Genomic DNA, 17,790 nt, shown 5'->3' with positions numbered 1-17,790 from the left:
TAAGACCATCTTCTCACCAACATTAATTATGGCAGGCTGCCAGGCAAGAATATTTCATTACTATTTGTATTGGTTATAAAAAAATTATTTAAAAACAGAGGCATAAGCCGAGTGTGGTGGCGCATACTTGTAATCCCAGCATTTGGGAGGCTGAGACAGGAAGATCGTGGTTCGTGAACAGCCTCAGCTACTCAGTGAGGCCCTTTGCAACTCAGGGAGACCCTGTTTCAAAATAAAGAATAAAAAAAAATAGGACAGGGGGTGTAGCTCAGAGGTAGAATGCCCCTGGGTTCCATCAGTACCGCAAAAACAAAACCCTCAGTAACTTAACGTAGGAAGATCTTGTTTCAAAGTAAAAACTTAAAAATAGGATTGGGGGAATAGCTTGGAGATAGAACACCCCTGGGTTCCATCCCCAGTGCCACCAAAAGCACAGGACCATAGTAAGAAGCCTCACGTTAGAGATACGTTAAGTCAACTGAGAGAAAGAGCGGTTTCAGCACATCGGGCTCAACGACTCACCATCCATCTCCACGAGCAGCTGATTGAGCGTGTTCTCCTGCTCACTCTGCCCTCCAAAGTTGCCTCGACCTCGCTTCCTTCCCACTGCATCGATTTCATCAATGAAGAGAATGCAGGGGGCGTTCTTTCGAGCTAGGGCAAATAAGTCCCGGACCTCAACAAAAGCAGCACAACAGTCACGTGACAGGCGGACGCTGTTACCTGCTGACAAGCCTCAAGCCTCCGGCCCCGGGAGACAAGCATTAGTGCCTCACTCTACCTTCCCATTCAGAGCTGCAGCTGAGCGCAGCGGTGTCACCTGTCACCCCAGGTTGGGAGGCTGAGGCAGGATCACAGGTTTAAGGCCAGCCTGGGCAACACAGTGACACCCCGCCTCAAAATTACACATAAAAACAGATGGTGTGGCGGCAGCGGTGGCGCACGCTTCTAATCCAGCACTTGGGAGACTCAAACAGGAGGATCACAGGTTCAAGGGCAGCCTCAGCTACTTAGTAAGACCCCATTTCAAAACAATAAATAAAAGCCAGGCGTGGTGGTGCATGCTTATAATCCCAGCATTTGGGAGGCTGAGACTGGAGGTTCGCGGACAGCCTCAGCTACTTAGTGAGGCCCTCTGCAACTTAGTGAGACCCTGTTTCAAAATAAAGAATAAAAAACTGGGCAGGGGGTGTAGGTCGGAGGTCAGATGCCCCTGGGTTCCATCCCCAGACCCGCAAAATAAGTAAATAAATAAATAAAATGGGGGCAAAGGTAGAATGCTCTGGGTTCAGTTCCCAGCGCACGCGCGCGCACACACACAGGAATAATAGAAAACTTACTCTAGCTGGACCCACACCAACGAACATCTCCAAAAACTCAGACCCGCTAACAGTGATAAAAGGCACGTTGGCTTCTCCAGCTGTGGCCTTGGCCAGTAGTGTCTTTCCTGTGCCTGGAGGACCCGTAAGGATGGCACCCTTCAGATACAGAGAAGAGAAACAGTGTTAAACTATTTTTTAACTTATTTTATTTATTTAATTTTTTTGGTGGTACTGGAGTTCCTGGAAACTCTTTTACCTCTGGGTTACACTCCCAGAACTATTTTTATTTTTTTTTATTTGGAAACAGGGTCTCTTAAGCCAGCGCGGCTGGCTTCGAACCTGCGGGATCCTCCCGTCTCCACCTCCCAAGCGCAGGGATGACAAGGGTGCCCACCGCGCCGGGCCTGAGCTGACTTTAGGAAAGTAAAGAGAGACCACAGTGATCCGAAAGTGTAACTCTAGTCTAAAGCCTCCTGATGAGCCGGGCATGGTGGCGCCCTTGTCATCCCCGCGCTTGGGAGGCTGAGACCGGAGGATTGAACAGGTTCGAAGCCAGCCTCAGCTACTTAATTACTTTGCCACTAACTCAGTGAGACCTGTTTCAAAATAAAGAATAAAAAAAATATATATATAGGACTGGGAGTGTTGCTCAGAGGTAGAATGCCCCTGGGTTCCACCCCAGTACCACAAAATACGTAAATGAGTAAAATAAAAATAAATCTTACTGATACACATTAAAACCATTTTTGTTTTCACAGAACTGAAGATGTAACCCAGGGGCATTCTATCTCTGAGCTACACGCCCAGCCCTATTTTTATTCTTTAAAACAGGGTCTCACTAAGTTGGGTTTTGAAACAGGGTCTCACTAAGTTGGGGAGGGCCTAAGTAGCTGAGGCTGTCTGAGAACCTGTGACCCTCCTGTCTCAGCCTCCCAAGTACTGAGATTACAAGTGTGCACCACCATACCCAGCACATTAAAATCTTTTTTTTTTTTTTTAACAGTATTGGGGGTTGAGCATCCTACCTCTGAGCTACACACCCTGCCCTTTATTCTTTTTATTTTGAAACAGAGACTCACTACATTTTGAAGGACCTAAGTAGCTGAGGCTGGCTTGGAACTGTGATCCTCCCATCTCAGCCTCCCAAGTACTGGGATTATAAGCATGTGCCACCATGCCCGGCCTTTTTTCTTTATTTATTTTTTGGTGGTACTGAAGTTCCTGGAAACGCTTCTACCTGCGGGCTACACTCCCAGACCTATTTTATAGTTTTATTTGGAAACAGGGTCTCTTAAGCCAGTGAGGCTGGCTTTAAACCAGTGTGATCCTCCTGCCTCCACCTCCCAAGCGTGGGGATTACAAGCGTGCGCCACCACGCCCAGCTTTTATTCTTTAATTTGAAACAGGGTCTCACTGAGTTGCAAAGGGCCTCACTATGTAGTTGAAGCTGACTATGAACAGCGATCCTCCTGTCTCAGCTCCCAAATGCTGGGATCATAAGCGTGCCTACCACACCCGGCACATTAAAATCTTTCCCTAGAAGATTTTTAAGCCTTCAGTCCAACAGTATGAAAGATGTGACTTCAGCTAGGAATCTACAATGAAAAAACTGAAATTTACTTAAATAATTCACAAGACCCAAACAACACTCTCAATTTATATAATTCTTTACTCTTTACAAGTAAATTTTATTTTTGAACCCAAATAATAAATCCAAGAGCGGGCATGTCTGCAGTTCAAGGACAGCCTCAGCTAATTGGTAAGATCCTTTGCAACTCAGTGAGACCCTGTTTCAAATTAAAGAATAAAAAAGTAAGGCTAGGGGGTATAGCTCAGAGGTAGAATGCCTCTGGATTCCATCCTCAGTACCCCACACACGCACGCGCGCACGCACACACACACACACACACACACACACACACGCACGCACACTCCAACAGCTGACTTTTGTTTTCGTATATAAGTCATTATGTTTTAAGCACTTTTAAACCAACTCTAATTCACTTTGAGGTATATTTTCCACTAAGTGATCAGCTCTAAACAGTGTCTTCTCTTTTTTATAAATAGACATGATACAATTATCTGCAAACACTACATGTGGGAAGAAATATGCTCAAGATATTTTTCTAGACTTTGTAATAAAACTTCAAGATATTTTTAAAACTTTGCTTATTTTCTTCTTTATAGGTTTCACAAGGGGAAAAAAATCCAATACCAGTGATAACTACAAAGAAAAAAAATGCATTTACTTAATATAAAACTATTAAGTTATGGAGATGCCTTGATGGGAGTGAATAAGCAATGAGCAAGTAACAGCCAATGATGAGATCATGAAACACGACAAAAAGCGTGAAAACCAAGGAAATGATCCTGTTACAAGGACTCCTTCAAGTAAAACTTTTTTTTGTGGTACCAGGGATGGAACCCAGGGGCATTGTACCTCCAAGCTACACCCCCGCCCAAGTTTTTAGTCTTTTTATTTGTGAAACAGGGTCTCACTGCTCCGTCGCAAAGAGCCTCGCTAAGTGGCTGAGGCTGTCAGCGATCCTCCGGCCTCCGCCTCCTGAATGCTGGGATTACAAGTGTGTCCCACCATGCCCGGCGCAAAGTAAAACATATTAATGCAGCATAAAAATAACTATTTAGCTGGGTGTGGTGGCACATGCTTCTAATTCCAGCATTTGGGAGGGTGAGACAAGAGGATCACGGTTTGCAGACAGCTGCAGCCACTTAGATGCTCTTTGCAACTCAATGAGAACGTTTCAAAATAAAGAATAAAAAATAGGGCTGAGGGTGTAGCTAGGAAGTAGAATAGCCCTGGGTTCCATCCCCAGTAGCACAAAACAAAACAAAACAAAACATCAAGAACAAAAACAGTGTTTAGCTGGGCACGGTAGCATACACCTGAAATCCCAGTGCTTGGAAGACAGACAGGAAGATCACAGATTCAGTCAGCCTCAGCTACTGAGTGAGGCGCTCCGGCAACTCAGCAAGACCTGTTTCCAAATCAAGATAAAACAGGGCTGTTTATGCAGCTCAGAAGTAGAAACCGGGCATGTGGTGCGTGCGTGGAATCGCAGCATTTGGGAGGCTGAGATGAGGGGACTGCAGTTCACGGCCAGCCTCAGCTACTTAGTGAGACCTTGTTTCAAAATAAAGAATAAAGCTGGGCATGGGGGCACCTGCTTGTAATCCCAGAGCTTGGGAGGCTGAGAGAGGAGGATCAAAGCCAGCCTCAACTACTTAGTGAGGCTCTCAGCAACTTAGTGAGACCCTGTTTCCAAATAAAATATAAAAATAGGTCTGAGAGTTATAGCCCGGAGGTAGAAAAGCCCTGGTGTGGTGGTACCCACCACACTTCATACCATAAAAAATTTTAAAAAATAATAAAAAATAGGGCAGGGGGTGTAGCTGGGAGGTCAAATGCCCCCTGGGTTCCATCCCCAGACCTGGGGGGGGGGTAGAATGCACCTGGGTTTAACCCCCAGCACCAGTCCTGGTGTGGTGGTACCCACCTGTGATCCTAGTACTTGGGAGGCTGACAGGAGGATTTGAAAGTTCAAGACCAGCCTTAGCAACCTAGTGAGACCCCCCCTTTTTTTTGGTGGTACTGGGGGTGGAACCCAGAGGCTTTCTACCTCCGGGCTATACTCCCAGACCTATTTTATATTTTATTTGGAAACAGGGTCTCACTAAGTTGCTGAGAGCCTCACTAAGTAGCTGAGGCTGGCTTCGAACCCGTGCAATCCTCCTGTCTCAGCCTCCCAAGCGCGGGGATTACAAGCGTGCACCACCATGCCCAGCCCTAGTGAGACCCCTTTCTAAAAAAAATAAAAGGACAGCCTCAGCTACTACTTGGTGAGGCCCTTTGCAGCTCAGTGAGACCCTCTTTCAAAATAAAGAACAAAATATAGGGCTGGGGGTATAGCTCAGAGGTAGAATGCGCCTGGATTCAATTCCCAGTACTACGGAAGGAAGGAAGGAAGGAAGGAAGAAAGGAAGGAAGGAAGGAAGGAAGGAAGGAAGGAAGGAGAGAAAGAAAGGAAGGAAGGAAGGAAGGAAGGAAGGAAGGAAGGAAGGAAGGAAGAAAAGAAAGATACAGAAAGGGCTAGCCGGGCATGGTGGCGCACGCTTGTAATCCCAGCATTCGGGAGGCTGAGACTGGGGGATTGCGGTTCGCAGACAAGCCTCACCTACTTAGTGAGGCCCTCTGCAACTCAGTGAGCCCTGGTTTCAAAATAAAGAATAAAACATAGGGCAGGGGCTGTAGCTCGGAGGTCGAATGTCCCTGGATTCCATCCCCAGACCCGGAAAAAAAAGAAAAAAAAGAAAAAAAAAGGGCTACTTACAATAAGTAATCCAACGTGATAAAATAACAACCTAAGAAATCTTCAAATGTCTGGGCTCCTCTTCTGAAGGCCACATTACCTTTGGGATTTTTGCTCCCAGGTCTTCATACTGCTTGGGGTTTTTCAAGAAGTTCACGAATTCCATTATCTCGAGCTTGGCCTCCTCACAGCCCGCCACATCCTTGAACTTCACATCGATCTCATCCTTCAGGACCTTGGCAGTGGTCTCCCCAACACTGAAGAGTCCACCCATTCCCCGGCCAGTGCGACCAAGCCCAGCAGGGCCTCTTCTTATGGTGTACAGCAAAAAAGCGATGATGAGTACCGTGGGCAACATGCTGAGCAGGAACGAGCTGTGGAGGGAACGGCGCCGATGTCCTAAGACTGTTTTGCTTCAGATACAAACGCAAATACATTCACTTTGTATGTGTGTGTGGCACTGGGGATGGAACCCAGGGGCATTCTTTCTCCGAGCTCAACACCCGGCCCTATTTTATTCTTTATTTTGAAACAGGGTCTCAGTACGTTGTGGAGGGCCTCATATGTTGCTGAGGGTGGCCACAAACCTGCAATCTTCCTGTCTCGGCCTCCCAAGTACTGGGATTACAGGTGTGTGCCACCATGCCTGGCCATTTTTTGTTTTTTAAAACCGAAATATTCAGCCAAGTGTGATGGCACACACTTGCAAGTTGGGAGGCTGAGACATGAGGATCACGGATTTGAAACCAGTTTTAGCAACTCAGCTTTGCCTTTGGCCACTTTGGTAAGAACCTGTTTCAAAATAAAAGAAAATAAGCTGGGCGTGGTGGCACACGCTTGTAATCCCTGTGCTTGGGAGGCTGAGACAGAAGGATTGCGCGCAGGTTCAAAGCTAGCCTCATCTACTTAGTGAGGCTCACAGCAATTTAGTGAGACCCTGTTTCAAAATAAAATATAAAATTGGTCTGGGAGTGTAGCCTGGAGGTAGAAAACCCCTGGGTTCCAGGCCCAGTACCACAAAAGAAAGGAAGGAAGGAAGGAAGGAAGGGAGGGAGGGAGGAAGGAGAAAATAAAAACAGGGCTGGGGTATAACTCAGAGGCAGAATGTCATTGGGCTCAATCCCCAGTACCATAAAACAAATACATAAGACCTAAATATTGTAGTACATCTGAGGCACAGCTAAAACGCTAGAACATTTTGGTGTGTAAACCCCGAAGGGTAAGCCAAGAGTGGCCTGTTCTCACTACCTATGCTGCTGCTGACGCTGTTCCTACCTCAGCAGCCACCTAGGCCCAGCAAAGTTACTTAATACCCTTACATCTGAGGTCAAAGAAATTCCTCTGGAAGCACTCATTCAAAAAAGTTTAAACTGCCGGGCATGGTGGCACATGCTTGTAATCCCAGTACTTGTGAGCCTGAGACAGGAGGATCCTGGTTCGAGGATCAGCTACTTAGTGAGGCCCTTTGCAACTCAGTGAGACCCTGTTTCAAAATAAAGAATAAAAAATAGGGCTGGGACTGTAGTCCGGAGGTAGAAGGCCCTTGGTTCCATCCCCAGTACCACCAAGAAAGAAAAAAAAGAAGAAAAAAAAAGACCAAAAAATAGGGCCGAGAGTATAGCTCGGAGGTAGAATGCCCATCCCCAGTATAACAAACAACAAAAGTTTAACCTGGTCCTGGTGTTAGTCTGGATAGAAATTCCAGTATTGTTTTTAGGATATATCAATATATTCTTTTTTTTTTTTTTTTTTTTGCAGTACCAGGGATGAAACCCAGGGGCATTCTACCTCAGAGTGACAACCCTGCCCTATTTTTTATTCTTTATTTTGAAACAGGGTCTCATTGAGTTGCAAAGGGCCTCACTAAGTAGATGAGGCTTTCCAGGAACTGTAATCTTCCTGTCTCAGCCTCCCAAGTACTTGGATTATAAGTGTGCACCAACACACCTGGCTTCAATCTATCCTTAAATGTCTTTCAAATATCAAATTTTTGCTAACTAAACAGCATGTCAATTTTGACAATAATGTATACGATGTTTAAACATCTCTCTTAGCCAGGTGTGGTGGCGCACGCCTGGAACCCCAGTACCTGGGAGGCTGAGACAAGATCACAGGTTCAAGGCCAACCTCAGCTACTTAGTGAGGTCCTTGGCAACCTAGTGAGATCCTTTTTCAAAAACAAAGAAAAATAAGGCTAGGGGTGTAGCTCAGAGGAAGAGTGTTCCTGGGTTCAATCTCTAGTCATGCAGGCACATACACAAAAACAAACCAAAAAACATAATACAAGTCAGTTGAACCTATTCTAAGAAATACGGATCAAAACCTTATACATGGTATAGGTTAAAACTAAAACTAAATTCAGGATTTGCTTTCCAGTTTTATTATAATTTTTTAAATGCTGCTAGAAGCAGCAGCACGAGCATAAAAATTTACCTGGACTCCTAGAGGGAAAGCAGCCGTGTGACAAAGGCTCACAATGGTCCTAAGCACTCTGAAGCTGAGACTCTGGGATGCTTGAGAGTCCCAAACTTTTATTTTGTGTGTGGTTCTGGAGACTGAACCCTGGGGCATTCTACCTCTGAGCTCCACACCCAACCCAATTTTTCATTCTTCTTCTTCTTCTTTTTTTTTTTTTGGTGGTACTGGGGGTGGAACCCAGAGGCCTTCTACCTCCGGGCTATACTCCCAGACCTTTTTTATACTTTATTTGGAAACAGGGTCTCACTAAGTAGCTGTGAGCCTCACTGAGTAGCTGAGGCTGGCTTCGAACCTGCGCAATCCTCCTGTCTCAGTCTCCCAAGCACTGGGATTACAAGCATGTGCCACCACACCCGGCTCATTCTTTATTTTGAAAAAGGGTCTCAGAGAGCCTCACAAGTTTTCAAGGCTGGCAGTAAACCTGGAATCCTCCTGTCTCAGCTTCCCAAGAACTGGGATCACAAGTGTGTGCCACCAACCATGCCCGGCAAGAATCTGAAACTGTTTGAGCACCAATGTGCTGCTCAAAATGTTTTTGTTTATTTCTTTTTGGTGGCATGGGGATTAAGCCCAGGGACATTTTACCTCTGAGATACCTCCCCAGCCCTATTTTATTTTTTATTTTAAAACAGGCTCTCACTAAGCTGAAGATACTCTGGCTGGCCACGAATTCACTACGTAGCTCAGGCTGGCTGCAAACTTGCAATCATCCTGTCTCAGCCTCACAAGTACTGGGGTTACAAGCATGTGCCAATCACGCTCAGCTGAATTTTGAAGTGCAAAAATCCACCCACACTTTTTTATTGCAATACTGGGGGTGGAACCCAGAAGCCTGCTACCTTGGGTTATGGGTTATACCCTCAGCCCTATTTTTTTCCTATTTATTTTTTATTTGGAAACAGGGTCTTACTAAGTTGCTGAGAGCACTACTTGCTAAGGCTGACTTCAAACCTGCAATCCTCCTGTTTCAGCCTCCCAAGTCCTGGGATTACAGGTGTGTGCCACCCATGCCCAGTTCCACCCAGACTTTTTTTTTTTTTTTTTTGGTGGTACTGGGGTTCCTGGAAGCTCTTCTACCTCCGGGCTACACTCCCAGACCTATTTTTACATTTTTATTTGGAAACAGGGTCTCCTAAGCCAGGGCGCACGGCTGGCTTCGAACCTGCGCGACCCTCCTGTCTCTGCCTCCCAAGCGCGGGGATTACAAGCCTGCGCCACCATGCCCAGCACTCCACCCAGACTTTTAAGTGAGCTTATTAAACACAACCCTCTTAAGTGGGCTTATTAAACACAAATACAGGAACAAATACATTAAGAAGTTCTGATGAGAGAGGAAGAATTATTTAAAATTCCTGGAAAACTCTGAAATATAAAGGCAAATGATATTTTAAGGTAGAAATGCAACTTTCTCATATAAAGGAGCTCTTTTTATGTTTTGTTTTGGTGTTACTGGGGTTCCTGGAAGCCCTTCTACCTCTGGGCTACACTCCCAGACCTACTTTATTTTTGGAAACAGGGTCTCTTAAGCCAGCGCGGCTGGCTTTGAACCTGCGCGATCCTACTGTCTCCGCCTCCCAAGCACGGGGATTACAAGCGTGCCCACCATGCCTAGCGCTAAAGGAGCTCTTAACGCTAAAACCCTACACTGGACCTTAACACCCCAAACCGTTGCTTAAGCAAGATAAATGTATAGGTGCACAATTCAGTCATGTGTAAAAACTAAGTTACTGAGGATTTCTTTTTAAATCTGGCAAACTGAGAAAAGGCCTGATTGAGAATAGAAAATGTAACCCACCACCAGATGGGTTACATAGAGTGGACAGTTTTCAAATCATTGAAGAAAGCTTGCTTACCCATCACTTTCAGCAATGTAGACCACAGGCACCCGGTTTTCCCCTTCTATGCCCAATTCTTGCTGTAAAGTCTCCAGATTCCGCTCAAAGGTGTCTACGCTGCCAATATTAAACCACACATACTGCTACAAAAATAGGAAGCAAATAAGAATGAAGAGAAAGTGAAAGGCTTGAATCACTAGTGGCCTCAGCCTAAGAATTTTTTTAGAGACACCGAAGACTTACAAGTTTTAAAATTACAGCAATAATAAAAGACTGGCTTTATGATACAGCGATGACATCTGACTCAGTGAGGACACCTGGCAACCTCTGGGAAATAAACACTTTTTAGCCATACTGTGCCAGGCTCTAAAATTATAAACTCAAAGAACAGAATCAAAAACCTATTTGAAAGATAACCCTTTGTATAGAAAATACACACTCTCGTCCTCTCCCCCATTTCCATAACTAAAACTAAAGGACTACGACAACAACAGTTAAAGTTACGGGGCATCTACGGTGCCGGGCAGCGCTCTAGCTGTCACCCCGAGTGATGCTATGCAGGCCAGGTGACAGCAGCCGCTGTTAGAAAGGCACAGCACCTTCCAGTCTGAGCACAGCTGGACCCGAGGGAGGGACCCGAGGCACAGAAGTAGGACCACTTCCATATCCAAGGAGAACTGGTTCCAAAACTCCCCAAGGCAGAACAAGTCCAAGGACGCTCAAGCCCCTTCTAAGCAACGACACAGGGTTTACATGTCACCTCCTCACCTCCTGTGTACTTCAACTCAAAATGCCTAAAACAACAGAAATGCTAGGCAGATAAATGGTGGGCATATGCTCTTCCTTAGGGAACAGCGACATCTGGCTCCAACTGTCACACTCCTCTCCACAACCATGAGACACTAAGGAAAACAGCTCACATTTATGGAGCTTCACTAGATACAAAAAAGGTGCTTATACTACAAGTATTTCCAAGTATTAATTTCGCAAGTGTTAACCCCATTTAATTAATTAATTTCTTTATTTTTGGTCCTGGGGAGTGAACCTGGGGCATTCTACCTCATTTACGCTTGTGGCTGCAACAAGTGCTACTTTCATTCTCTTTGTAAAGAAAGATAAAGAAGCAGCCAGACATGGTGGTGCATGCCTATAATCCCAGTGCCTGGAAGACCATCATCGGAGGGGCTCACATTTGAGGACAGGTCAGCAGTTTAGCTAGACTCTTAGCAACCTAGCAAGACCCTGTTTCAAAATAAAAATAAAGAGCTGGGCATGGTGGAGCACACTTGTAATCCCCACGCTTGGGAGGCTGAGACAGGAGGATTGCACAGGTTTGAAGCCAGCCTCAGCTACTTAGTGAGGCTCTCAGCAACTTAGTGAGACCCTGTTTCCAAATAAAATATATTAAAAAAATTGGTCTGGGAGTATAGCCTGGAGATAAGAAAGCTCCTGGGTTCTACCCCCAGTACCACAAAAAATAAATAAAATAAAATAAAGAGCTGGACATGGTGGTGCATGCTTCTAATCTCAGTATTCAGGAGGCTAAGACAGGAGGATCGCGGTTCGCAGCCAGCTTCAACTACTCAGTGAAGCCCTCTGCCACTCAGTGAGACCCTGTTTCAAAATAAAGAATAAAAAATAAGGCTGAGGGTGCAGCTCGGAGGTAGAATGTCCTGGGTTTTCATCCCTGGTACTGGAAAAAAAAAAAAAAAAAAAGAATAAAAAATAGGATGGGGGTATAGCTTAAAGGTAGAATACCCCTGGGTTTACTCCCCAATACTGCAAAAACAACACTAGATAATACAACAATACAAAGGGCTGGGAAAGCTCATCAGAAACGCTTTATACTAATTTATACTAATGTGAAAAAACTGTGTCAAGACATAAGCAATTCAGATGTGAACAAATTTTCACTAACAAAACAACTATCTTAAAAAAAATCAGTCTATTATAAACCACTAAAAGCTCATTCACTGTTTCCTAAACGTATAGCCAAAATGATTACGAAACACAACACGCTCCGCTCCACTAGCGCTAAACATACTGCATATACATGTTTTCACCAGTCAGGGACGTCACACATCCAGCCCCAGTGGAAACCTCTCCACTGTCATGTCAGGGATGCTTGGAGGTATAAATATTTACAGTTAATATGCAACAAAGTCACAGTAATGAACACAGGGTTTACCCCATCAACTGGCGTTTTTCCTGGTGTAAAAGTCACTCGAACAAAACGCTTGTTGACAACTTCCAGTCTGTCTACCTAGAAATAGAAAAAGTTAGATATTCAAATGTAAACTTATAGAAAATACTTTAGATATTCTTTTTTTCCTTTGCAGTACTGGGAATTGAACCCAGGGAGATTCTATTATTTATCTATTTATTTATTTATTTTATTATTATTTTTTTGGTGGTACTGGGGTTCCTGGAAGTCCTCCTACCTCCGGCTACACTTCCACGGGCTACACTACCAGACCTATTTCATACTTTTTTTTTTAATGTGGAAACAGGGTCTCTTAAGCCAGCGCTGCTGGCTTCAAACCTGCGCAATCCTCCTGTCTCCACCTCCCAAGCGCAGGGATTACAAGCGTGAGCCACCACGCCCGGCGAACCCAGGGAGATTCTATCATTAAGTTACACCCCCAGACCCATTTTTTATTCTTTATTTTGAATCAGGGTCTCACTAAGTTGCAGAGGGCCTCACTAAGTAGCTGAGGCTGTCTGCAAACCACGATCCTCCTGTCTCAGCCTCCCAAATGCTAGGATTACAAGCATGTGCCACCATGCTCAGCTTTACTCTTTATTTTGAAACAAAATCTCACTGGGTTGTAGAGGGCCTCACTAAGGAGCTGAGGCTGGCCATGAATCTGGATCCTCCTGTCTCAGCCTCCCAAATACTGGGATTACAAGTATACACATTCATGCCTGGCTAGATATTCTTTTAAGCTTACTTAAAGTAGGGCTGGATGTCACTAGGAAGTACAATGTCTCTGGGTTCCATCTTGAGTACTGAAAAAAAAAAAAAAAGGAATACCAAATCTGGGAAGATACCTCCTCTCCTGCCGAGAGGCTCCTGAGGTGACACCAGAGGCTGAATCCCTGGAGCCCATCCTGACACTTGTGCCAGCCTAAATGACACATTCAAGGCAGCCTGCTTTGTTGGTTTACTGTAGTACAGGGACTGGACCAGGGGCATTCTACTCCTGAGCTATGCCCCCAGCCCTACTTTATTTTGTATTTTGACAGTGCCTCAGCCAGGCTTGGTGGCATACTCCTGTAACCCTTGTACTTGGGGGGCTGAGGCACGAAGACTGCAGGTTCAAGGACAGCCTCAGCAAGTAGTGAGACTCTCATCAAACCTAGTGAGATCCTATTTCAAAATTTAAAAAAACTAAAAAATAGCTCAGAAGTAGAATGATTCAATCCCCAGAACCACAGGTAAAATAGTTTTTTAAAAAAAGTACGTATTTGAGGCCGGGCGTGGTGGCGCACGCTTGTAATCCCCACGCTTGGGAGGCAGAGACAGGAGGATCGCGCTGGCTTAGGAGACCCTGTTTCCAAATTTAAAAAATGTAAAAATAGGTCTGGGAGTGTAGCCCGGAGGTAGAAGGGTTTCCAGGAACCCCAGTACAACCAAAAACAAAAAATAAAAAATAAATTAAAAAAGTACATATTTGAGCCGAGCGTGGTGGTGCACGCTTGTAATCCCCGCGCTTGGGAGGCGATGACAGGAGGATCGCGCAGGTTCGAAGCCAGCCTCACTGGCCTAAGAGACCCTGTTTCCAAATAAAATATAAAAATAGGTCTGGGAGTATAGCCTGGAGGTAGAAGGGTTCCAACTCCAGTATCACAAACAAACAAACAAACAAACAAACAAACAAACAAAGCATGTATCTGAAAGGAAGAACTACTTGTTTCAAAGGTGAAATGTATGTTTAAAATAAAAAGCAAATTACCCTTTATAATTATCATTATTCAGTTCTGTGACCCTGACTAAGACACAGAAGAGAAATAGATTGTTTTAGTACAATTATTTAACCTTTCCTCTTACTGGACATTTACTTGGTTTCCTCCTTTATCCCCCTATGAATCTATCTTATGGTTAAACACTGAAGTGGGTCAAAGGGAGGTGAGGATTTACTTTTTATTTTTGTGGTACTGAGGGTGGAACCCAGGGGCTCTTTACTACCTCTGGGTAGTAAAGACCTATTTTATACTTTATTTGAAACAGGGTCTCACTGAGTTGCTGAGAGCCTCACCAAGTAGCTGAGGCTGGCTTCGAACCTGTGCGATCCTCCTGTCTCCGCCTCCAAGCGTGGATTCACAAGAGTGCCCACACGCCCGGCCCTACGTGAAGATGTAAAACTCTTATATATTGCCAAATCTACCGCAGACTGCCTATTTCAAGTAAGCTATCAGTGCTGGGTGTTACCTTTATTAATAATTGTAGTCATTTGGTTTTTCAGGTTCTTTTTTTAATTTTTGGGTTTTTCACTCATTTTCTTTCTTTTATGGTATTAGGGATGAAATCCAGGCGTGGGTTACATGCCAGCTCTTTTTATTTTATTTTTTCCTGTGGTACTAGAGATTGAACTCAGGGAATTCTACCTCTGAGCTAAATATCAGCCCTTTTTTATTTTGAAAATAAAAAGGTTGCCGAGAGTCTCACCACTGTACTCTTAACACACAATCCTCTAGTCTCAGCCTCCAGAGTCCTGGGGTTACAGTCCTGCACCACAACACCCGGCCTTAATTTTATTATGAGATGTGGTCTCTCTAGGTTGCTGAGACCAGCCTCCAACGTGGCATCCCCCTGCCTCAGTTCAGCCTCCCAGTCACTGGACCATGGGCATGTGCCGGAGGCCTGCATGGTTTAATCTGCTTGACTTCACTAGGAAGACAAGCCTGCCTTGACTTTTCTTTTTCTGTCCTCTTCATTTGTGTTCTTTTACAGTTAAGCACATCTTTCATCTGACTCAACATGAATTTGACCTAGATAATCTTGGTCTTAACAGTCAGCCAGGCATAGAGGCGCAGGCCTGTAACTGCAGAACTTGGGAGTCGACGACAGGACAGTTCACAGGTCTGAGGCCAGCCAGAGCCACTGCACAGTCCCACTGGAGCAATGGTGCTTGACCACCTATGTTTGCTGGGTCTGTACCGCAGCCACAGAGAGAGCAAACTACTGTCATCCCCGCCCCTGCACAGTCCTCAGAAGCAGCTCAGGGTTCCATACTGCCTCTTTATCTATGTCACTTAGGGGAATTAACAGAAAGAGGTTAAGCAACTTCCTGAAGGTCATAGCAAACCCAATGCCGGTCCTCTCACACTACATTCTCCAACTCCAGACATATGCTTTGCATATTTTAATACCTCAGAAATTTGGATCTAAGCCAGGCGTGAGGGCCCACACTTACAACCCCAGAACTTGGGAGGCTGACACAGGAGGATCATAGGTTCAGAGCCAGCCTCAGAAACTTAAGTGAGGCCCTATTTCAAAATAAAATAAAAGTGGGGAGGGAGTACAGCTCTAAAGTAAAATGCCCCTGGGTTCTATCCTAGGACCACACACATACACACACACAACACAAAAAGAGAGAATTTAGTACTTTACAAAAACTGATAGTGTGTTGTGTTGAAGTCTCACTGATGGCTTGTTAAATTTTTCTTGGCAGTACATAAAACAATATGTGCCTCCTCATCGCTGGCTTATGAAATATATAAAGCATGGTCTTACCTGGGCAGACACCCAGCAGGTAGTAACATAGCTCCCCACCAGGCGGGCCCGCTCAAGTCCACCCGCCCTCCGGGCCTCCTGGAGCCCACCTCCAGCCAGGAGATAAGGAGCAGTAGAGGCATCAAGGCTGCCAGAGGCCGCCCGGACAGCCAGAAGAAAGGCCGCCAAGGCACAGAGAGGCACGGAGCAGCAGAGGACAGCCAGGAGCAAGCTGGAAGCCGCGCTTCCAAAGGAGTTTGGTGTAATGTGAAACAAGAGGCTCTTGGTAAATCTGGGAAAGGCGGGTCAGAAAGGGGTCTTGACTACAGCACTTTTCAGCTCTGTAAAAACCCAGCGTGGGCCGGGCGTGGTGGTGCACACTCGTCATCCCCGCGCTTGGGAGGCAGAGATAGGAGGATCGCGCTGGTTCGAAGCCAGCCTAGCTGGCTTAAAAGACCCTGTTTCCAAATAAAATATAAAATAGGTCTGGGAGTGTAACCCAGAGATAGAAGGGTTTCCAGGAACCCCAGTATCACCAAAAACAAAAACAAAACAAAACAAAACAACAACAACAAAAAAACACTCAGAGTGGGCCAGGCATGGTGCCACACGCTTGTAATCCCAGTACTTGGGAGTTTGAGACAGGAGGATCGCACAGGTTCGAAGCCAGCCTCAGCTACTCAGTGAGACTTTCAGCAACTTAGAGAGACCCTGTTTCCAAACAAAGTATAAAATAGGTCTGAGAGTATAGCCCGGAGGTAGAAAGCCCCTGGGTTCCACCTCCATCTCCAGTACCCCCCCCCAAAAAAAAAACCAGTGTGGGCCGGGTGTGGTGGCGCAGCTTGTGATCCCAGCATTTGGGAGGCTGAGACAGGAAGATCACAAGTTTGAGGATCAGCTACTCAGTAAGGCCCTTTGCAACTCAGTGAGACCCTGTTTCAAAATAAAGAAAAAAAAAAAAATAGGGCTGAGGTATAGCTCGGAGATAGAATGCCCCTGGTTCAATTCCTCAGTACCACACATACAAAAAAAGGAATAAAGAATAGGGCTGGGGATATAGCTTGGAAGTAGAATGTCCCAGGGTTCAACCACAAAAAAAAAAAAAAAAAAAAAAGGAAGGAAGGAAGGAAGGATGGACGGACGGATGGCAATGGCTAAGCCTGGCTAAGCTAACTTGCTATCACTTTCTCGGTCAAATCGACTGAATTTCACATTTTGAACCACTACAGCCACCAACTCCATACAATACTTACTACTCCTTTAGAAAGGTAATTATTGACGAAATCCTTCCAAGTGATTTCTCTTCCGGAGCTCCTGAATAGGAAGTAGAACACGACTCCACCCCAAAACAGAGTCGTCCACATGAAGTACATTCGGAAGTCCTTGTCGTCCCAGGGGAAGTCGCCCTAGGCAAGAGGGAGACCCTTTCTGTGAAAGTGAAGTCCCACAGCATGATCTGCACATCTGAGACACAGAGCCTTCCCGACCTGTCCCGGGGCCACCAGCAAAGCTCCAACATTAGCACATGGTTAGGAATCGAACCTTCTGGAACCTGGACCACCAGTGGGAATCATCTTTCTTGCCCCGGCGTTTCCCTCCGCCACTTCCACCTCCTCCAGAAGAGCGTGGGGTGCCAGCTGTTTTTGCCTCTGTCACAGAAAAAGAGCACACACAGCAGCACTGCAGAGTTTCGTAGCATCAACAAGGTTTCCACACAACTTTAATAAAGGGTCACTGCATTGAGTCAAATGATCAGTTACTATGTAAAACACTAAGACACCAATGCAATGCATCAGCACTCAGGGAGGCTCAAGAGTCCTTGGCCAACACATCTCATGAGTACACACAATAACCCAGTAGGGGTGGGTGCGGTGGCACAGGCCTGTAATCCCAGTGCTTGGGAGCCTGAGACAGGAGGACTGCAGGTTTTCAGCTAGCCTTGGTAACTTAGTGAGGCCCTCCGCAATTTAGTGAGACTGTTTCAAAATAAAGAGCTGGGCATGGTGACAAATGCTTGTAATCCAAGTACAGCTGCTTAGTGAGGCCTTCTGCAACTTAGATCCTGTTTCAAAATAAAGAATACAAACCGGGTGTGGTGGTGCATGTTTGTA

At 45.5% G+C, this 17,790-nt stretch overlaps 1 protein-coding gene across 1 annotated transcript in view; it reads right to left on the bottom strand.

Annotated features, from left to right (window-relative positions):
- Nucleotides 1-17,790, bottom strand: part of AFG3L2 (AFG3 like matrix AAA peptidase subunit 2) — a gene marked incomplete at both ends in the record, with an annotated part of 49,640 nt that overhangs the window by 20,755 nt on the left and 11,095 nt on the right. Inside the window, 7 exons of the mRNA XM_080714742.1 lie at nt 523-676; nt 1,341-1,478; nt 5,751-6,024; nt 9,982-10,106; nt 12,152-12,226; nt 16,933-17,085; nt 17,222-17,328. Coding sequence (XP_080570868.1) covers nt 523-676; nt 1,341-1,478; nt 5,751-6,024; nt 9,982-10,106; nt 12,152-12,226; nt 16,933-17,085; nt 17,222-17,328 — 1,026 coding nt within the window. The remainder of the gene's footprint in view (nt 1-522; nt 677-1,340; nt 1,479-5,750; nt 6,025-9,981; nt 10,107-12,151; nt 12,227-16,932; nt 17,086-17,221; nt 17,329-17,790) is intronic.

This window comes from Muscardinus avellanarius (assembly GCF_963383645.1).
Source record: "Muscardinus avellanarius genome assembly, chromosome: 17".
Lineage (NCBI taxonomy): Eukaryota > Metazoa > Chordata > Mammalia > Rodentia > Gliridae > Muscardinus > Muscardinus avellanarius.
The sequence above is the reverse complement of the archived record's forward strand: the minus strand, read 5'-3'. Positions and strand labels throughout refer to the sequence as shown.